The sequence below is a fragment of the Acanthamoeba castellanii genome, assembly GCF_000313135.1.
Source record: "Acanthamoeba castellanii str. Neff unplaced genomic scaffold scf7180000084645, whole genome shotgun sequence".
In the NCBI taxonomy this organism is placed as follows: Eukaryota; Discosea; order Longamoebia; family Acanthamoebidae; genus Acanthamoeba; species Acanthamoeba castellanii.
The window spans coordinates 905,436-925,196 of record NW_004457313.1 but is presented as its reverse complement, the minus strand read 5'-3'; the positions used below and the strand labels follow the sequence as shown (position 1 = coordinate 925,196).

At 59.2% G+C, this 19,761-nt stretch overlaps 10 protein-coding genes across 10 annotated transcripts in view; 5 read left to right on the top strand and 5 right to left on the bottom strand.

The window, feature by feature from the left end:
- Positions 1 to 698: 698 nt before the first annotated feature.
- On the top strand, positions 699 to 2,549 carry ACA1_095970 (translation elongation factor EF1, subunit alpha, putative; the record flags this gene model as incomplete). Its single annotated transcript, XM_004334902.1, has 7 exons — positions 699 to 949; positions 1,028 to 1,172; positions 1,243 to 1,391; positions 1,486 to 1,657; positions 1,725 to 1,850; positions 1,927 to 2,318; positions 2,426 to 2,549. The coding sequence occupies 7 exons, from the start codon at positions 699 to 701 to the stop codon at positions 2,547 to 2,549; spliced, it is 1,359 nt and encodes a 452-aa protein (XP_004334950.1).
- Positions 2,550 to 2,883: 334 nt separating this feature from the next.
- On the top strand, positions 2,884 to 7,028 carry ACA1_095960 (uncharacterized protein; the record flags this gene model as incomplete). Its single annotated transcript, XM_004334901.1, has 17 exons — positions 2,884 to 3,020; positions 3,131 to 3,237; positions 3,370 to 3,465; positions 3,551 to 3,733; positions 3,823 to 3,995; positions 4,141 to 4,273; positions 4,378 to 4,526; positions 4,627 to 4,732; positions 4,866 to 5,091; positions 5,177 to 5,261; positions 5,333 to 5,428; positions 5,541 to 5,745; positions 5,855 to 6,000; positions 6,100 to 6,215; positions 6,382 to 6,457; positions 6,564 to 6,745; positions 6,854 to 7,028. The coding sequence occupies 17 exons, from the start codon at positions 2,884 to 2,886 to the stop codon at positions 7,026 to 7,028; spliced, it is 2,391 nt and encodes a 796-aa protein (XP_004334949.1).
- Positions 7,029 to 7,167: 139 nt separating this feature from the next.
- On the top strand, positions 7,168 to 8,493 carry ACA1_095950 (uncharacterized protein; the record flags this gene model as incomplete). The annotated part of the gene is made up of 1 exon (XM_004334900.1): positions 7,168 to 8,493. One exon carries the CDS (start codon positions 7,168 to 7,170, stop codon positions 8,491 to 8,493), a length of 1,326 nt encoding a protein of 441 aa, XP_004334948.1.
- Positions 8,494 to 8,661: 168 nt separating this feature from the next.
- Positions 8,662 to 10,068, bottom strand: ACA1_095940 (uncharacterized protein; the record flags this gene model as incomplete). The annotated part of the gene is made up of 6 exons (XM_004334899.1): positions 8,662 to 8,842; positions 8,980 to 9,161; positions 9,263 to 9,338; positions 9,408 to 9,523; positions 9,622 to 9,740; positions 9,855 to 10,068. 6 exons carry the CDS (start codon positions 10,066 to 10,068, stop codon positions 8,662 to 8,664), a joined length of 888 nt encoding a protein of 295 aa, XP_004334947.1.
- A 96-nt stretch (positions 10,069 to 10,164) lies between these two features.
- Positions 10,165 to 11,143, bottom strand: ACA1_095930 (uncharacterized protein; the record flags this gene model as incomplete). Its single annotated transcript, XM_004334898.1, has 5 exons — positions 10,165 to 10,260; positions 10,332 to 10,416; positions 10,531 to 10,732; positions 10,827 to 10,901; positions 11,032 to 11,143. Coding segments are annotated over 5 exons (570 nt in total), but the record flags the coding sequence as incomplete, so codon positions are not given.
- Positions 11,144 to 11,162: 19 nt separating this feature from the next.
- Positions 11,163 to 12,834, bottom strand: ACA1_095920 (uncharacterized protein; the record flags this gene model as incomplete). The annotated part of the gene is made up of 6 exons (XM_004334897.1): positions 11,163 to 11,588; positions 11,722 to 11,894; positions 11,992 to 12,174; positions 12,270 to 12,326; positions 12,406 to 12,512; positions 12,668 to 12,834. The coding sequence occupies 6 exons, from the start codon at positions 12,832 to 12,834 to the stop codon at positions 11,163 to 11,165; spliced, it is 1,113 nt and encodes a 370-aa protein (XP_004334945.1).
- Positions 12,835 to 13,107: 273 nt separating this feature from the next.
- Positions 13,108 to 15,075, bottom strand: ACA1_095910 (uncharacterized protein; the record flags this gene model as incomplete). The annotated part of the gene is made up of 1 exon (XM_004334896.1): positions 13,108 to 15,075. The coding sequence occupies one exon, from the start codon at positions 15,073 to 15,075 to the stop codon at positions 13,108 to 13,110; it is 1,968 nt and encodes a 655-aa protein (XP_004334944.1).
- A 159-nt stretch (positions 15,076 to 15,234) lies between these two features.
- Positions 15,235 to 16,797, bottom strand: ACA1_095900 (uncharacterized protein; the record flags this gene model as incomplete). Its single annotated transcript, XM_004334895.1, has 5 exons — positions 15,235 to 15,392; positions 15,514 to 15,883; positions 15,951 to 16,311; positions 16,481 to 16,569; positions 16,675 to 16,797. 5 exons carry the CDS (start codon positions 16,795 to 16,797, stop codon positions 15,235 to 15,237), a joined length of 1,101 nt encoding a protein of 366 aa, XP_004334943.1.
- Positions 16,798 to 16,976: 179 nt separating this feature from the next.
- Positions 16,977 to 17,613, top strand: ACA1_095890 (ribosomal protein L27, putative; the record flags this gene model as incomplete). Its single annotated transcript, XM_004334894.1, has 2 exons — positions 16,977 to 17,369; positions 17,560 to 17,613. The coding sequence occupies 2 exons, from the start codon at positions 16,977 to 16,979 to the stop codon at positions 17,611 to 17,613; spliced, it is 447 nt and encodes a 148-aa protein (XP_004334942.1).
- Positions 17,614 to 17,686: 73 nt separating this feature from the next.
- Positions 17,687 to 19,761, top strand: part of ACA1_095780 (disrupted in renal carcinoma protein 2 family protein) — a gene marked incomplete at both ends in the record, with an annotated part of 2,679 nt that continues 604 nt past the window's right edge. The window contains 10 exons of the mRNA XM_004334893.1: positions 17,687 to 17,933; positions 18,031 to 18,152; positions 18,222 to 18,324; positions 18,419 to 18,467; positions 18,593 to 18,692; positions 18,773 to 18,873; positions 18,978 to 19,132; positions 19,212 to 19,286; positions 19,511 to 19,575; positions 19,661 to 19,751. Coding sequence (XP_004334941.1) covers positions 17,687 to 17,933; positions 18,031 to 18,152; positions 18,222 to 18,324; positions 18,419 to 18,467; positions 18,593 to 18,692; positions 18,773 to 18,873; positions 18,978 to 19,132; positions 19,212 to 19,286; positions 19,511 to 19,575; positions 19,661 to 19,751 — 1,108 coding nt within the window. The remainder of the gene's footprint in view (positions 17,934 to 18,030; positions 18,153 to 18,221; positions 18,325 to 18,418; positions 18,468 to 18,592; positions 18,693 to 18,772; positions 18,874 to 18,977; positions 19,133 to 19,211; positions 19,287 to 19,510; positions 19,576 to 19,660; positions 19,752 to 19,761) is intronic.

Below are 19,761 nucleotides of genomic sequence, written 5' to 3'. Positions count from 1 at the left end.
TCTTGACCAAGCTTCACCAACAAGACCAGTTGGAGAGGGCGACGAAGGAAGGGACGATTCTCGGCGGCCAGAAGGGGGAAGGCCAATGCGATGTATAAACGTATTCTTCTTTTGACAAAGTAATAACAAACTGTTTCACCTCTTCACCAACCCAACCCAGCACAAGAAGATGAGCGCATCTTGTTCATTCATCTTCGTACGTCCCAACGCTGCCCTGCAACGGCGTTCTTCGTTTGCCCTACAACGAGGAATGGAAAGAAGTTGTCCATTCCTCGCGTTCTTGCCTCGCAAAAAGAAGGGCAACTTGCATTCCAAGAAATAAGCTGGAAAGCCTGGCCAGCATGTGCGCCTGCTTCCACAGCCGCTGCCACCGAGCGAGTGGCGGCCACCAACGGGCCTGTTGGTGCTTGCTTATGAGAAATATTACAGAATGGCGCCTTTATATCCTGCCCACTAGCATCCGTGATTCTTTGCCCAACAACCACATGTGACACGAAGCCACCAAGCTACTTGTAACACACCACCCTCTCCTCTCTTCTTTCAACCAAGTGCTCACGGGCTGAGCGAGACTATATCTTCCAATCAAACAACATAACCCAACCAACAATCGTACATATCATCCCCCTTGTTTCAGCTGCAACGCAATGTTGACCAACTGACATGCAACTGGCACGCAACTGCAGCGGAACCTCAACAAGATGGGAAAGGAGAAGACCCACATCAACCTGGTGGTGATCGGCCACGTCGACGCCGGCAAGTCGACCACCACCGGCCATCTGATCTACCGCTGCGGCGGCATCGACCGACGCACCATCGACAAGTTCGAGGAGGAGGCGCGCGCCATCGGCAAGGCCTCCTTCAAGTTCGCCTGGGTGCTGGACAAGCTCAAGACCGAGCGCGAGCGCGGCATCACCATCGACATCGCCCTCTGGAAGTTCCAGAGCCCCAGGTACCTAATCCTTTACTGTGTTTGTTGCCATGTGACCAGTGCGAAACTAAATGAACTTGAATGGTGACTATTGAACAGGTACGACTTTACGATCATCGACGCCCCGGGACACAGGGACTTCATCAAGAACATGATCACCGGCACCTCGCAGGCCGACGTGGCCCTGCTCGTCATCTCGGCCGCCCAGGGCGAGTTCGAGGCCGGCTTCTCCAAGCACGGACAGGTAACTAACCAATCGAGTAGTCGTGGATCGAGTATTGTTGGTTGCACGCCAACTGACATGTGTTGGTCAGACCAAGGAGCACGCGCTGCTGGCCTACACGCTGGGCGTGAAGCAGGCGATCGTGATCGTCAACAAGATGGACTCGCCTTCGGTGATGTGGCGCCGCGACCGCTTCATCGAGATCCAGGACGAGGTGAGCGCCTACCTCAAGAAGGTCGGGTACGTAACACCACTACCCTCCCACCCAAACATTAAAAACGATTAATAGCTATTGGCTGACTTTATGTAATGTGGCTGGCGAATGCGGGAGCAGGTACAACCCCAGGAATGTGCCCTTCATTCCTCTGTCGGGGTGGGGCGGCGACAACATGACCGACAGGAGCGAGAACCTGACGTGGTGGGACGGACCCACCCTCATCGAGGCGCTGGACTCCATCAAGCCGCCCAAGAGACCCCTGGACAAGCCCCTCCGCATTCCTCTCCAGGTGCCCACATTCCTCCCACATTCCATCATAGTATAATCGACATTTTGTAATAATGCCCCCCCACCAGGACATCTACAAGATCGGAGGCATCGGCATGGTGCCCGTGGGCAGGGTGGAGACCGGCGTGGTGCGCTCCGGCATGCAGGTGGTCTTCGCTCCCTGCGGCGTGACCACCGAGGTCAAGTCCGTCCAGGTGCTCCTCACAACACTCAATAGAATCCATGTCTACCACATGATGTCTTAACGTTGTCGTCAACATGTATTCACAGATGCACCACGAGGAGAAGGCTGAGGGCGTGCCGGGCGACAACATTGGATTCTGCGTGAAGTCGACCGGAGCGCTGCGCAGCATCAAGCGCGGCCATGTGTGCGGCGAGGCCCGCCGCGACCCGCCGCGCGAGTGCGAGAACTTCACGGCCCAGGTCATCGTGCTCAACCACCCGGGCGAGATCCGGGCCGGGTACTCGCCCGTGCTCGACTGCCACACGACCCACATCGCGTGCCGCTTCGACGCCCTGGTGGAGAAGCTGGACCGCCGTACGGGCGCCCGCACCGAGGAGTCGCCGGCCAGCCTCAAGAGCGGCGACTGTGCCCACGTCGTGCTGGTCCCCTCCAAGCCCCTCTGCGTCGAGTCCTTCACCGACTACCCGCCTCTGGGCAGGTACGCTTCCACAATCTAGCTCGATCAACATCATTCATATTCGTACAACATTGATATATGAAGAAGATACATGTATAACAAAACTCTAACATGTTTCCGGTGATCAGGTTCGCGGTGCGGGACATGAAGCAGACGGTGGCGGTGGGCGTGATCAAGGCCGTGACCAAGAGGGACGGAGCTGTGGGCGTCTCCGCCGCCGGAGCGACCAAGAAGGCCGGCAAGAAGGCCTGACGCCAGGTGGAGCCTATTTCTTTTTTCCTCTCCCACTTGGGCGAGGTTGTTTTGGAATACACTCCCACATATCGCACCCCCCCCCAAACGAGATCCATTCTCGTCTGGGAATGGTCAAATTATGTGTCGACACGCTCGGGTTCACCGCACGAACCAAAACGACTGAAAGCGACAAAAGAACGAAGGCCGAGAACTGAAATTGCTGGGTAGGTAACGTTCTTGGTTCTTGGTTCTTGGTGGTCAGTCAAACTACACTCTCTGCACTCGTGAGCCACACCAAGGTCCCCTCAGAAAAGAGATTAGCGTAAAAGATTGTAAATTGGGAACAGAAGGAATGGAACAGCCCAAGGAACGAAAGGCCACGCGCGTGTCGGGCGATGCGGCGGCAGGACCCGCCACTGAAGAGGCAGAGGCCCTCTTCCCAGTGAAGAAGGTGGTGCTCTCCAAGACTGGCATCGGCTACTTCGAACGGTACCCCCCTCTCATTCTCAATCTCAATCTTCATTTTTTTCTAATAATTAAAAATGATTTCATAATTTGGGTTTAATTATAAAAAATATATGCGACACCAACGACAATAGGGAGGACGAGGTGGCAGGCGGGCGGCCGTTCGAGCTGTTCTTCAAGAGCGGCGACATGAACGACGTCCTCAAGTCCCTCACCATGGTCGACCTCTCCAACAAGACCGGTACATAGCTAATGAGTGCTTGCCATCATCGCCCAAAAGCGCTGCTGCTCCCTTTATTTGAAAGAGACAACTTGTCTTTTGTTATATTTTTTATTTTTAAAAAATAATTGACACAAGGAGGGTTCTTCCCAGATGTCAAGGCCAAGGTGACCGCCGAGTTCAGCTTCGGGAAGAACAAGCAGAGCACCATCCAGTCCAGCTCCGACATCAGCACCATCGGCAAAGCCAGTACGCACACGCACACACACACGCACACACACGCACACGCACACGCACACGACAGATGTGGGTGGTGTCTCACGACGGAGTGCAGGTCTGGTGTCGTCGATCAGCTACGAGTCGACACGGCCCTTCGACAAGCAGCTCGACGACCTCTCCATCTCGCTCAACGAGCACTCGTCCCTGCGCGACCTGCTGGGCCAGGTCAAGGGCACGCCCGTCCAGGTGGAGGTCCTCCGCCACGGCAAGCGCGACCTCATCGAGGGCACCGTCATCGGTAACCCCTTCCATTCCCCACTTCACCACTTTTCATTGTGTGCTCACTGCCGCACACGCACACGCACACGCACCACCGCACACGAACAGGTCTGGAGAAGAAGACGCTGGTGCGTCCAAGTTGGCACGAGGCCTACTTCCTGGCGCTGCTGGTGGCGGGCAAGGCCGTGCAGTACTTCAACCTCGGCACCGTGACCAAGCTGCGCTTCGTGAACGAGCTCATGCAGCAGGACCTGCGCCACCTCCTCACCATCCTCCTCCAGGTGCGCCATCCACCCCTCCGCTCTCTCTCTCTCTCTCTCCCTTTCTCTCTCTCTCACACACACACACTCCTTGTTCTGGCGCTGACCTCCCGTTGTGTGCGTGTCGCGTGTGTCGCGTCGTGCGGTGTATGCGTGCGTGCGACAGGCGAAGAAGAAGGATCTGAAGTCGGTGACGGGCTACACGCGCGGCGCGGGCGAGAAGCGCAACATCCGGGCGTCGTACATCGTGGAGGCGCCCGTGTGGAAGACCACCTACCGCCTCCTCTTCAACAACAAGAGTACGCAATATTATTTCGATTCACCAACCGGTTGCTTGCTTTGGTGTTGCATAGCAACACCCGGATGTCTTACATGACAACGCGCAACGATTGACGTGCAACAGAGGAGGTGAAGTCGATCATCGAGGGCTGGGCGCTGGTGGACAACACGCAGAACGAGGACTGGCGCGACGTGAAGCTGTCGCTGGTGTCGGGCGCGTCGAACTCGTTCATCTACGACCTCTACAACCCGCGCTACGCCGCCCGCACTGAGGTACCACCCCACCCACTCCCAACCACCACGCTTACTCTTTCGTCCGCCAATTGGGACCCACGAGAGTTTAACTCTCTTTCGCCATTGGCGCGCGGGACAGATCGAGGTGGAGCAGGAGGAGACCCTGGCCCCGCCCACGCTCGAAGACGCCGTCGCCCAGCACGACCTCTCGGCCCTCTCCGAGGCCACCGCCACCCGCGACGAGAGTACGTTCCTTTCTTTATATATATATAAATATATACTTACATATCAACATTATATAAATATAATGCCGTATATATGCTGTTTATTGATTTATTTATTATTTATTCATTAATTGTTTTCTTTTATGGCCCACAGAGAAAGCGGTGCCGGTGCGCCGCGCCCGGGCCATGAAGGAGAAGGCGGATATGATGCCCTCCATGTCGATGGCTATGGCTTGCGCGCCGCCGCCGATGGCCTCCATGTCCTACGCCAGGCGGTCCTCCATCTACGCCGAAGAAGAGGCCGAAGAGGAGGCCGCCATCTGCTACGACGGCGACATGGACGCTTACGGAGGCCTTCCCGGCGGCCCTCCGCCCGAAGAGTACTCCCGCCGCCCCATCACACCCCCCCTTACGCCTCCTCCGCCGCGTGTGACTGAGTGGGCGCCTCGGGCCTGCGCATACCAGGTTCTCGAGGTCGTCGGCGTCGTCGTCGGTGGAGGTCAACTCCGAAGCCAAGAAGATGGAGATGGCCGACCTCTTCCAGTACAAGGTATGGACCACTCGACCAATCCCATGCGACCTTTTTGACCACCAACCAATAATCAATCAACGAACGAACAGATCACGAGCGCGGTGAACGTGAACCGCAACCAGTCGGCCCTCGTGCCCTTCCTCCACACCGAGTTCCACGGCGTCAAGGCCTCCGTCTACAACAAGGTACCCTCTCGACCCCCACCCACTCACCCCCCACCCCCAATCTGCCATGTCAGCGTGACGTGGCACCAGTCAGTAACTTGCCTTTTGGGGGGGGCGGGAAATGAATGCGAAGAATGTGCGGGAGGACAACCCGCTGGCGGTGATCAAGTTCAAGAACACGTTCGGCGTGCCGCTCGAGTCGGGGCCGCTGTGCCTGTTCGAGGACGACGTCTACGTGGGCGAGTCGATGCTGCCGCGGGTCAAGGTCAACGAGGAGATCTACGCGGCCTACGCCGTCGACCTCAAGACCACCGTCACCATGACCGACTCCTCCGAGCGTACGCAGTTACACACGACACGACACGACACGACATACACGCACACGACACGACACGACACACACACCGCACACACTGATGAGTGCTTGTGCTTTGTCGACGCATGCAGTGCGGGCCGTGCACCAGGCTTATGCGTCGCGGTACGACTGGGACTGGGAGCGGGGCCGGCTGACCCTGGTCCGGTGGCGCGTGTACGAGTTCGTGTACGTGGTGGACAACAAGAACGACCACCCCATCGACCACTTCTATCTCGAGGTTCGGCCCCCCCGTTGTTCAAAAAAGGAGATTTTTGAACACTTCGACGGAAGACTGATTTGGTCCTTACCGTCCATGATTGGCGCAATTTGAACGCAGCATCCGAAGAAGGCGACGGAGCTGACCGAGACGGCGGAGCCCGATGAGCGGCTGGACCACTTCTACCGGTTCAAGCTGGTGGTGCCTGCCGGCCAGGTCGTCAAGTTCGTCATCAAGTGCGTTCCCCGCCTCAACAACTGCGGTTGATCGACTTCGATGTGTCTGACCACTTCTTGGCCAACACACACACGACACACACGACACACACACACACACGACACACACACGACACACACACACACACACAAACGCGCACGCACACACACACCACCGCACGCGCAGGGAGCGAGAGGCCGAGTACGAACAGCATGACCTGCGCAACGTGACCAAGGAGCAAGCCGAGCAGTGGTTCAAGGCCGTGCGTGCACCCCACGAGCGCCATGGTGGGCGGCCCATGAGCGAGCACTCACGCAACACACACACACACACATACACACACACACACACACGCCGTGCGGATACAGGGCTATGTTACGGCGGACATCAAGAAGACGCTCGATGCCATTGTCGCGCGGAATGCCAAGGGAGAGCAGCTGCAGCGCAAGATCAACACGGTCAGCAAGCACCTGCGCTCGCTCAACGAGGACATCCAGCGAATCGACAGCTGCCTCGGCGCGCTCGCGCTCTCCCAGAGCAGCCTCTTTGCGTACGTGACACGACACGCACGACACGCGCGGCACAGGACACACGACACGACACGCACAACACAACGACACACACGACATGCACCTCACGCACGTACAACATGACACAGGGAGCAAGACAAGTTCAGGGACTTCTTCACGAAGGAGCTCAACACGACCAAGGCCGAGCGGGTCCAGGTGGAGAAGGAGAACCAGCAGCTCGAGAAGAAGCGTGACCGCAACAACTCCAAGAAGGAGACCCTCGCGTTCAGCGTTCGCTTCGACGACAAGCAGATCAGCACCTGAAAACTGTGTGACGTCTGCAGGGAGTACCCCAGCTGTGGCCGGTCAGAAAAATGTCCCGCGAAGCAATTTAGAGATTAACGCGACGAAGAACGAAAACGAGAACGCTCATTAACATTTTCTTACCCATTCTTGTCGAGATATGCAGCGACTAAAGACAACGAAGACGCCGCTGCTGCTCCTGCTGGTCCTTGGCCTGGCGACCTTCGTCTTGATCGCCCTCCACTACCTCGGCGGTGCACCGGGGGAGACCGAGGCCGAAGCCCAACAATGGCCGGAGAAAAACCAGAGCCGCACCACCATCTCGCGGGTGGCGGTCTTAGAGAGCACCGGGTGGCACGACGAGGTCGTCGCCGCGCTGGTCTACGCCATCGGACAGCAGCCCTCGACTACGGCACTCACCCTCTACCTCAAGGCCCGGCGCTACGGCATCGACCAACTCTACGCCGCCTTCGCCCCGCAGGCCTCCATCTTTCCGGCCCGCCGCATGCGCGACTTCCTCGACTTGCCCGGTGGCTCGCTTCCCGCGCCCGACGTGGTGGTGCTCGCCACGGGCGAGCGGGACTTTGCCAACCACGCCGACATCATTCACCACCTCTTCACCTCGTCGCCGCACACGCGCCTGCTCTGCGTAGTGCACCATGCGGCCCAGTGGGAGGCCGGTCGCATGCCCGAGAAGCTGCTGCCCTTCGTCCTGCCCTGGGTCGAGGCCGGCCGCATCACCTTTCTCACCCTCGCGCCGCACGTTGCCGACCACTTGTCGACAATCGCCATACCCGCTTGGCGCGGACAGGTGTCGACGCCTGCTAGGACACCCTTGCGGGCCCGTGTAGAGACCTGGGTGCCTGTGTTCGAGGTCGCTCAAGCTGGGCTGGCCGCGCAGCGCACCAGCGTCAGGGCGGGCGAGACGGCCTTCGCGATCCAGGGCAACTTCGACCCGGGGCGGCGCAACTACGACGGCGTGCTGTCGCGCCTGCGGTCGGACGGGCAAGCGGCCGGCTTGACGCTCCACCTGCTGGGCAGCGGCAAGGGCGTCAAGGTGCCGCAGGGGCTCGAGGGCCGCGTGGTGGTCGACAGCGGGTTGGCCTACCTGCCCTACTACGCCATCATCGCCCGGAGCGTGGCGCTGGTGCCGTCGTTTGCCACGGACGACTACTACGTCGAGCGGGCCTCGTCGACGGTGGCGGCCTCGCTCATCGCCGGCTGCCCCCTCGTGGCCAGCCGCCGGCTGCTGGCCACCTACACCTACCTCGACGAGTCCGTGGTGTGGGTGCAGGAGGAGGACGAGGACGAGATGGACGTCGTGATCCGCGTAGGCCACGAGCGAACCGCCGCCGAGCGGAGCGCAAAGAACGACAACGTGCGGCGGCGGAACCTGGAGCTCTGCGCCAGGAGCGTGCGACAGTTTGACCGGTGGATCCTCGAAGCCACAGCCGCGAGGCCCGACATTGATGACAGCCAGGCCTGAGCCGGGAGCGAAAGTGACAATTTTCTTCTCTTGAATTTGTTCTTCCCAAGAAAATAGTAATTCTGACCAGGAAATCTGGTAACCATAAGAAATTTCATTTTTAACTGGTCAACTTTCATGTTAGGAACATTGGCTTCCTGGTGGCCAAATGATGATTACGTTTGCAGCTCAGACGCTGGCGCCGCCGAGCTTCTTGGAGAAGCGCACACCAGAGGCGATGGTGTTGATCCTGGTGGCGTTCCTATCTCGCTTGCCCTCGAGACTCTTCTGCTCCTTCTTGGCTGCCACCAGTCCCACCCTGGTTTCGTTGAGCCCCTTCGTGAAAAAGTCCCGGAACTTGCTCTGCTCCCTGTGGTGTGTGTGTGTGACGTGTGCGGTGGTACGTGTCATGTGTTCGATGCGCGTGTGCGGAGGAGCGTGTGTCGTGTCGTGTGGTGAGTTCGTGTAGTACGGAATGGTGAGTGTCTACGAGCGCAGCCCACGTACGCATGGAGGCTGCTCTTGCCGAGGGCGAGGGAGTCGAGGCAGCTCTTGATTCGGGTGACGTCCTCCTTGAGCGACGCCACTTGGCCTTGAGCCTTGCTTAACCCCCGCTGCAGCTCCTTCGCCTTCTCGTTTAGGCTCACGATCTGATCGAGCGTCTTCTTGACCGCCGCCGTAATGTACCCCTGTGTTCGCGCACGTGTGTCATTGTGGTGCGTGTCGTGTGCGTGTCGTTGTTCGTGTGAGCTGTGCCGATGATTAGGCGAAACGTTGAGGCCTGAAATACCTCAGCGAACCACTGGTCGGCTTGCTCCACGGTCACGCTGGCGAGCTGGTACTCCTCCTGGACCGCCTCCTGCTCTCTGGTGGTCGTGCGTACATTCAGAAAAAAACAATAGAAAATAGGGCCTAGACTTGGCTCTTCGACGTACTTGACGACGAACTTGACGACCTGGCCGGCAGGCACCACCAGCTTGAAGCGGTAGAAGTGGTCCAGCCGCTCATCGGGCTCCGCCGTTTCAATCAGCTCCGTCGCCTTCTTCGGATGCTGCGTTCAAATTGCGCCAATCATGGATGGGTATGACCAAACAACTCTTCCATCGAAGTGTTCAAAAATCTCCTTTTTTGACACGGGGGGGTCCGAACCTCGAGATAAAAGTGGTCGATGGGGTGGTCGTTCTTGTTGTCCACCACGTACACGAACTCGTACACGCGCCACCTCCGCAGGAACAACCGGCCCCGCTCCCAGTCGCACTGCCCCGCGTCTGCCTGGTAGACGTCACGCACTACACACGCCTAACCTTTGAGTTTGGGCGTGTGCGGTGGTGCGTGTGCGTGTGCGTCTGCATGAGTGCGTGTGCGGTGGGGCCTGTGCGTACGTTCGGAGGAGTCGGTCATGGTGACGGTGGTCTTGAGGTCGACGGCGTAGGCCGCGTAGATCTCCTCGTTGACCTTGACCCGAGGCAGCATCGACTCGCCCACGCAGATGTCGTCCTCGAACAGGCACAGCGGCCCCGACTCGAGCGGCACGCCGAACGTGTTCTTGAACTTGATCACCGCCAGCGGGTTGTCCTCCCGCACATTCTTTCGCATTCATTTCCCGCCCCCCCCCTAAGTCAGCAAGGTATTGACTGCCACGTCACGCTGACATGGCAGATTGGGGGTGAGTGGGTGGGGTCGAGAGGGTACCTTGTTGTAGACGGAGGCCTTGACGCCGTTGAACTCGGTGTGGAGGAAGGGCACGAGGGCCGACTGGTTGCGGTTCACGTTCACCGCGCTCGTGATCTGTTCGTTCGTTGGTTGATTATTGGTTGGTGGTCAAAAAGGTCGCGTGGGATTGGTCGGGTGGTCCATACCTTGTACTGGAAGAGGTCGGCCATCTCCATCTTCTTGGCCTCGACATTTACCTCCACCGATGACGACGCCGACGACATCGACAACCTGCGTCCAACCATCCATGGATTCGCCTGAATGAGCCGTGTGCAACACAACTGCGCCAACAGGCGACCACGAGGTGCATTGGGCTGCGGTGCTTTGGGGGGCGCACTCGCGTACCGTTCGAGGACATCCCTGACGCCCGCTTGGTCCATGGAGCCTCCAATTAAACATGTGCCAAGCGTTTGGATAGCGGTGAGCGGCATGGGGGCGGCTTGTTGCATCTGCATCTGGGGCAGCGGCAGCGGCTGCGATGATGTGGTCGACGCGAGCTGGTTGGTTGGAGAGCGAATCGGGCATCGGTCTGCCTCTTCTCGACTCCCTGTGTCCACACGGGCGTACACGCAGATATGATCAGTCAAGTCTGTCAGACTGGGCTCCCACCGCCCACCAGCGCCGGTGATGACGCGTCGTACGTTTATTCGTCTTCCGCTTCTTGGCTTTGACGGGCTGGGCATGGGCATGGGCGCGCACCACTGGAGTCCGCTTCCCTGGAGATTGCACCCGATCGAACGTGAGAAATTATGAGTGCGCGCATGCGTGGGTGTGCGTGTGCGTGTGCGTGTGCGTGTGTCGTATAGGCGTGTGTCGAGTGTCATGCGCCCAAGAAAGCGAACGTACGCTGGTCTTGCATAGCCCTCGCGCCGGTCAGAACCGACACGTTGTGCTGAGCGATGGCGTCCTCGAGTGTGGGCGGCGCCATGGTCTCCTCCTGCTCCACCTCGATCTGCATCGTCCCCCCGCCCCCCCAATCACCGACCATCAGTTAGCCGAGTAGACTGGCCCTCAACGGCACCCGGTACAGAGGAGTGGGTGGGGGAGGGTGCGCGTGCCTCGGTGCGGGCGGCGTAGCGCGGGTTGTAGAGGTCGTAGATGAACGAGTTCGACGCGCCCGACACCAGCGACAGCTCCACCCCGCGCCAGTCCTCGTTCTGCGTGTTGTCCACCAGCGCCCACCCCTCGATGATCGACTTGGGCCGTTGCTGCTCGGCGTCACCGTCATCGTCGATATCATCGGGGCCGGCAGGACGGCGACCCGGGCGGTGGTTGGTATTGAAAAAGAGGCGGTAGGTGGCCTTCCACACGGGTGCCTCGACGATGTACGACGCCCGAATCGTGCTCGACTCCCCGCCCCCGCGCGGGTAGGCCGTGACCGACTTCAGGTCCTTCTTCTTCGCCTGTCACACGCACACGAACACGCACACGCACACGCACACGGCACACGCACACGGCACACGGCACACGCACACGCACACGCACAGGGTTAGCGAGGTGAGCTGTGGGCGGGAGTGGTTGGTGGAGGTGCTAAACCTGGAGGAGGACGGAGAGTAGGTGGCGCAGGTCCTGGCGCATGAGCTCGTTCGCGAACCGCAGCTTGACCACTGCGGCGAGGTCGAAGTACTGCACGGCCCTGCCGCCCACCAGCAGCGCCAGGAAGTAGGCCTTGTGGGCACTCGGGAACACCACCTTCTTCCGCTCCAGACCTGCGTTGCATTGACTTTCATTATAACCGCACGCACGCACACGCACGCACATGCACCACCGCACACGCACACGCACACGCACACAGAGGATGCCTACCGATGACGGTGCCCTCGACGAGGTCGCGCTTGCCGTGGCGGAGGATCTCCACCTGGACGGGCGTGCCCTTGACCTGGCCGAGCAGGTCGCGCAGGGACGAGTGCTCGTTGAGCGAGATGGAGAGGTCGTCGAGCTGCTTGTCGAAGGGCCGCGTCGACTCGTAGCTGATCGACGACACCAGACCTGTGCGCGCCCCAGCCGCCATCCACCCAACCCACCACCTCAGCTTTAGATGTGTTGCGTTTTGATGGTGTTGCGTGGTCGATGCGGTTACGTACTGGCACTGCCCCGGGCGAGCGGCTGGTCGTCGACCTCCTTCTTGGCCTTCTTGGTGTCTGGTGGCGACGATGTGGGGGTGGGGTTGGGTCAGCTCAAGAAGAAGATGAACGAAAGACATCAGCAGCGGACAGATACCGGGTCGGCCGGAGAGGTCGATCATGGTGAGAGACTTGAGGACGTCGTTCATGTCGCCGCTCTTGAAGAACAGCTCGAACGGCCGCCCGCCCGCCACCTCGTCCTCCCTGTTGTCGTTGTAGTCGCATATATTTTGTCGCACATAAATGTTTGGTGAGATGATACTTACATTTTTATGTCTATTGAAACTGTACTATTTAACATGATATGATGATTAACAGTGTGTCTGCCCTAGGGGACATTGAGAGGGGAGGGGGGGTACCGTTCGAAGTAGCCGATGCCAGTCTTGGAGAGCACCACCTTGGTCACTGGGAACACCGGTCTCTCGCTGGCATCGTCGCTGGACTCGGTTGGGGTCGTCGTACGCTCGGGCGAGGCGTCGCTGGCGTGCTTCCTCTTGCGCTCGCTGGTCGTGGACTCAACTTCCATGTTCGCACCTGCAGCGCCACCAATAATTTAGTTATATTGGTTTTATTTATTGTTCACACGGAAAAGCAGAAGAAGCACGTACGCGGTGAATGGAAGGAAGAGAATAAAAAAGTTGTGGCCGCCTGGCTGTTTTATGTTGGCTCCCAACCAATGGCAGCGCGGTAATTGTTTTAGGCGAGAAGCTTGTCTCGCCACTCAGTGATTGGTCGAAACGTCACGTTGCAATGCGACCACTGCTGGCACACAGGCGTTTACTTTGTACAAGAGACCACCCTACACGTCTTGGGAGGACGCCGCCGCCTCCGAGCTGTTGTTGTTGTTGTTCTTCCTCGCGTCGTCGTTGTCGTGGGCTTCTCCGTCGTCTGTTATCTCGCTGTCGTCGTCCAGCGTGACATTCAACGATTGCGCACCGTCTTCTTCGCCATCGCCATCGCCATCGGGCATCTGCGTGGCGTCGTCATCGTCTTCAATGTCCGATCCGCCCTCGAACACGAACGACCCGAACGGCGGCGGCGGCCCGACCCGGTCGATCTCCTCCACAATCTCGCCTTCTTCATCGTCGTCGACCACACCGCCGTAGAGGTCCACCTCCATCGTACTCGTGTCGACACCCTTCCCCACTTCTTCTTTGTCTTCTTTGTCTTCTTCTTCGTTCTTTCCATCATCGCCTGATTTGTCGACGCCGCCGAAGAGGTCGAGTTCGAGCGTGCTTGTATCGGCGCCCTTCTCGGTCTCGGCCTCGGCCTCGGCTTGGTCTTCGCCGTTGTCGACGCCGCCGAAGAGGTCCAGCTCCAGCGTGCTCGTGTCGACGCCCTTCTCGGTCTCTGGTGGGTGGCCGTCGTCGTCGTCCTCGGCTTCGTCGTTGCCGATGCCGCCGAACAGGTCAAGCTCCAGCGTGCTCGAGTTCACACCTTTCTCGGTCTCGTCGTCGTCGTGGTTGTTGTCGATGCCGCCGAACACGTCCACGCTCATATCGACGGCCTTCTGGGACTCGGCCTCCAACTCCGACGTCAACTCCAACTCAGAGTCGTCGGGGTTCTGATCGAGGCCACCACGATCGTCGACGCCGCCAAAGAGGTCCATCTCCATAGTACCCTCCTCGGCCGCGATCTTTCGGCCGATCACGCACTCTGCTTCTTCGTCGCCGTTGTCGTTGTCGTCGTCATTGTTTTTGTTGTCGACGTCTTGTTCGGCCTGGTCGGCTTCGACTTCCATCGAAACCTCGTGGTCCTCCAGCAGCCGAACGAGGCCGAAGCTGCGATCCACGAACAGCTCGCCGTCCGAGTGGTCGATGAGCCCGTCGTCGTCATCATCGCCTTCTTCGTCTTCTTCGTCGTCGTCGTCTTCGAATTCGGCTTCCGACAGCTCGACGTCGCTCTCCGCCACTTGCTCCACGGCGGCAGCCGCGACGTTGGCCGCTTGCGCGATGCTCACCACGTCGTCCGACGATTCATCGTCGTCTTCCTCCGCTTCGCCTTCGCCCGTCCGACCACTCGTGCCAGCCGCCGTCTCGCCACCATCGCCGCCGCGCACCGTCTCCTCCTCCCGCCCTCCTGCCTGGGCGTCGGTGGCCTGTTCTCCAAGTTCGCCGCCGACGGGCGCTTCGCCAATCTCGGCGCCGTCTCCCGCCTTCTCGACGCCGCCCTCTTCTTTGCCTGTTTCTTCTCGCACAGGCGAAGGCGGCTCCTCTCTCCTCTTCTTGGCTGCTGCCGCCAGTGATGATGGCGGCGCCGACGACGACGACGACACTTCCTCCGCGCCATCAGCTCCTTCCTGCTGCACCCCGGCTCGCTCTGCTTCTGCTTCGGCTTCTTCTTTCCCTTCTCTTTCTCGTTCGTCCGCTTCATCTATTCCCAGCGTCACGGCTGCCATGGCTGCCTCTTCTTCTTCTTCGCTCTTCTCCTCTCGCTTTCGCTTCTTCGTCTCCGGCTCTTGTTCGAGCACGGCTGGTGGTGGTTCTTTGGATGTTGAAGATGAAGTGGATGGACATGACGACGAGAGGTGGTCCAGGGTGTGCTGGATGCGGTGGACGAGGCGCAGGTGGTCGAGCTTGCGGTGGAGGAGGTCGCGCCGTACCTCGGCCAGCCGACGCCGGAGGGCGAGGGTGGCCCGGACGCTGTCGCAGCGCCGCACCAGCAGCTCTCGCCGCCGGCTCAGCCCCTCCATCGATGACGCCCGGTGGTGCCCGCGGCTCTGCGAAGCAGTCGAGTGGGTACCGTTGGGTTCATCAGCCACCTCCATCAACTGAATTGGATTTATAATACTCAATCCCAGACGAATCAATCAAACCAAATCGAACAAACTATCGACGACAGTTGCCAATTCAAATTTTTCTGAGAATGTTTCTACAACACGGGAGGCGTCTAGTTTGGGTGAAGAGGCGAGCCAAGAGTGTGTAATTTACTGGTTGGTGGTGTTTCTGTAGCACACGCGCTCGATGGCGTTCACGATGTTCTGGGTCTGCACCATGGCCTCGTCCTCGAGCGGCCAGGTGTAGGGCATGGGCACGTCGGCGCCGGTGATCCTCTCCGGGGGCGCGTCCAGGAAATCGAAGCAGTCTGTGGTTGTTGCCACGCATGACGATCAGTTCATCAGCCCAGCATTGTGTACGTTGTGTGTTGTGCGTTGCGTTGCGCGCGTTGTGTTCTGTTGTGGCACGCGCGTGGGTGGATTACGTACGTTCGTTGGCAAGGGCGATGATCTCGGAGCCAATGCCGCACTGAGGCCAGCCCTCCTCGACGGTGACGAAGCGGTTGGTCTTCTTGATGGAGTTGACGATGGTGTCGAGGTCGAGCGGGCGCAAGCTCCGGAGGTTCACCACCTCCACGCTGATGCCTTTCTCGGCGGCCTTCTGGGCGGCCTCGAGGGCGACGCCGACCATGCGGGAGAAGGTGAGCACGGTGATGTCGCTGCCCTCCTTCTCGATGTGGGCCTTGCCGATGTCGAGCACGTAGTCCTTGCTCTGCGCCTCGGGGCTCAGCTCGTAGGTCTCATTGTAGCCAATCTCGCTCTCGAGGAACACAACGGGGTTGGGGTCACGGATGGCGGCCTGTATCGATCGAAAAGTTGTATGTGTGCGTGTCGTGTGTGTGTGTGTGTGGTGAGCGACGATGCACGAGCACCACATAGGCGGAGCAGAGGTGGAGCACCTTGAGGAGACCCTTGGCGTCGTTACAGTTCCAGGGGGCGACGACCTTGAGGCCGGGCACGGACGAGTACCAGGCGCCGAAGCACTGCGAGTGCTGGGCACCGACGGCGCGGGGGGGACCGTTGGGGCCACGGAAGACGATGGGCACGTTGTACATACCGCCAGACATGTAGCGCAGCTTGGCCGCCGAGTTGACGATGTGATCGATGGCTTGCAAGGAGAAGTTCATGGTCATGAACTCAACGATGGGCACCAGACCCGACATGGCCGCGCCAACGCCGATGCCAGCGAAACCGGCCTCGGTGATGGGCGTATCGACCACTCGCTCCCTACCGAACTTCTCCATCAAACCCTTCGACACCTGCATTTCATTTCAAATCCATGTTAGTGGTTGGATTAATTGATTTGCCTGCCCCATGAGCAGCGATTCCAGGAATCGTGGAAGGAAGGAGATGAAGAGAAAAAAAGGTAAGCCGTGCCTTGTAGGCACCCTGGTACTGAGCGACTTCCTCGCCGAGCATCACCACGCGGGAATCCCGCTCCATCTCCTCATCGATAGCCTCACGCAGGGCCTCCCTGACGGAAATCTGTGCGCAAAGTGAAATTGGTTCAATTTTCCATCTGCAGTAGCAAGAGTAGTGCAGTCGCCGAACATCGTCAATAATTGATGAAGTAATGCATGGGGCGGTTACCTTCTTGGGCTCGACGGCAGTGGCCAAGGCAGCGACGGCTCGCGACCTGAGAGCCGCAGAGCCGAGGAGGGGCGCCGACGAGGTCGAGGCCACTCGGGAAACCGATGACAGAGCACGACGCATCTTCTTGTGATTCTTCCTTCGCTACACTTCCGCAATCCCTTTGCGCTGCCGACAACTTCGCTTCCGCGCCGGTGGGTCGTCACTCTCCGTCGGCGCCACAAGGTTCCGGAAGTCAAATGAAAATGATTAGGAAAAAAGTAAAGAAAAACATTGTTTAATCGATTGAAGGAATTAAGAAGATGCAACGCATGAGCAGTGGGGCGGTGGGCTTGCGGACCAGCAATGTCAGCAGCATGGGAAATGGTATGATGGCGAGGACGTGGGGCATCGCAGTGGGCGGCTCATCTTCGAGCACTGCCGCTACGCGCATGGTCGGACCATCGACTTGGGGAGACGTGTGGCGACGAGGCGCGACGAAGAAGACTGGCGGTTCCTCCAAGAACGGACGTACCTCTCGGCCCAAGTACCTTGGACCCAAGCGCGGCGATGGTGAGGAGGTCAAGGCGGGCGAAATCCTGCTTCGCCAGCGCGGCACTCGCATTCATCCGGGTCCCGGCGTCGAACGCGGTCGCGACCACACCCTCTACGCGACCACGCCCGGCGTTGTGTCCTACACCACCTCGCATTACCCGGTGCCCGATCGTCGCCTCCTCTGCGTCGTGCCTCTCTCCCTCGCCCTCCCGCGCCGTATCGCCGTCCTCCGCGCCCGTCCTTCTCAGCTCTAACCCCCAAATACAACTCCTCTCATCTCTCCCATGCAATCGATTTATTTTGTTTTAGTCATCATTATTTTGCTTTTCGTTTCCGTTTTCTGCCCATTAGTTTATTTTTCACAAGAAGGGCAACACAAGCGCGTCTTTACAAGTGGGCAGTTAACCATTCATTCATTCATTCGATTGGGCTTGCCTTGTTTCGCGATTAAATTCGTCGCGTAGAGCGATAAATCGCGATGGAGAGAAGGGCAGACAAAAAGAATGAAGATGTTGGGTGGACCAGCGATTACACCGAGCGGGCGTTGGCCGGCAGCCACCCCTACGCGCCGGTGGGTTCGGGCGAGGGTGAAGAGGAAGTGGAGTATCAGGTCACGGCCTGGCGGTGGTGGGTGCTCTTCGTGTTCTCGTTCGCGTCGTTTCTGCAGTCGCTCGTGTGGTTCACCTTCTCCTCCGTGCCCAAGGTCGCCAAAGAGTACTATCCAGGTACCGCACGCATGCCACACGGCACACAACACACATAGTCTGCGTTCGTGCCACACGAGGTGGCCCGCTAACATCAACCAACCAACCAACCAACCAGGCGTGGACGAGGGCACGATCGATCTGTTGTTGAACTGGGGTGCCATCGTCTTCATCCCGGTGCTGCCCTACGTGTCGTGGCTCCAAACGCGGCGCAACGGCCTCCTCATCGCCTTCTGGCAGGTCCGTTTTCCCGTGCGTGTGCGGTGGTGCGTGTGCGGTACGTGGCCTGACGAGAAATCACCTCCACAGGGCAATGCGCTGGTCTTCCTGGCGACGGTAATCCGCACGATCCCGTGCTGGGCGCCGGCCCATTTGCGCGGCAACTTCTACATGCAGTGGACCTTGCACGTCGGTACACCACCCATCACCTCCCGATGCCCCACTCAACGTTGATCGACGCTCACGCCGCAGCGCGTACCGGCCGCCGCACTTGGTGTTCTGTGCAGGCCAGATCCTCAACGCGGCCGCTGGCCCCATCGTGATGGCCCTGTGCAGGTACTTATACTCTCCGCTGCAACCTCCACTCAATCTCACAGCCAAAGCGGCAGGTCGACGACGGAGATAGGCTGCTGTTGGTGCTGACACTTTTCGTGGCGTTGGGTGGACGTCGTGTCCGACAGTAAGCTCTCTGCGGTCTGGTTTCCGGACAACCAAAGGGCCACAGCCACAGCCATCGCCTACACAGCCAACGCATTGGGCACCTCCATCGGCTTTCTCATCGTACGCAGCTTTCCTCTCTCTCTCTCTCTCTCTATGTGTGTGTCTTATTGAACAACTGGGCTGCCATTTTGCTGCTACAGGGGCCAGGTATCGCTCCGACTCCCGATAAGCTGCCTACGCTGCTCTACGTGCAGATCGGCATGGCCGCGTTGCCCATCATCGGCGGCATCATCTACTACCGGTACCACACACGCTGCTCCGCCTCTGCCGCGCTCTTCTTTTGGCTGTTTCAGGGCGGACTCACCAGGTTGAGGGGCGCGCCCTCGCCTGTCACGCACCTCCCAGGGAGCGGCCCAAGCACCCACCGAGCGCGGTGGCGTTGGCCCACATCGAAGGGCGCTACGAGTCGAGCTTCTTCAAGGGGATGAAGGACTCGCTCGTCAACGTCTCCTTCATGCTGGTCATCCTCGCCGGCGGTATCCAAGCCGGCGTCACCAACGGTTTCTCCTCTTCCAATTCAATTCGCCCGCAGCTGCGGCCCGCCTGACCGACGCCCACTCTCTGATATTTGCACACCAGGCTGGCAGGGCGTTCTCCCGCAGGCGCTGGAAGACCTCCACTACACCGAGTCTCAGGCCGGTTGGCTTGGCTTCGGTACGTAACCGGCCTCTTCGGTTGTGTCGTGTGTGTCGTGTGTGTCGTGTGTGTCGTGTGTGTCGTGTGTGTCGTGTGTGTCGTGTGTGTCGTGTGTGTCGTGTGTGTCGTGTGTGTCGTGTGTGTCGTGTGTGTCGTGTGTGTCGTGTGTGTCGTGTGTGTCGTGTGTCTTCAACAACACGAGCTCACTGGCACTTTGGGGCAACACACGGGGGTGTTTGCAGGTGGCAGCATTGCTGGCATTGTGGGCGGCGTGGTTATCGGCCCTATCATGGATCGATACTTCCAGGTATATATTGAGACAAATATGCGAGTGTCGACGTATCGCGCTTCTGTCCTACGATTTTCAAAAATGTGTCACCAATCGCGTGCAGCAAAAGTGCAAGCTGCTGCTCCTCCTCCTGTTCGGAGCCGGTGCGATCGCCTTCACGTGGCTCACCCTCAGCCTCCCCACTCCTTTCTTCGGTACCCTCCC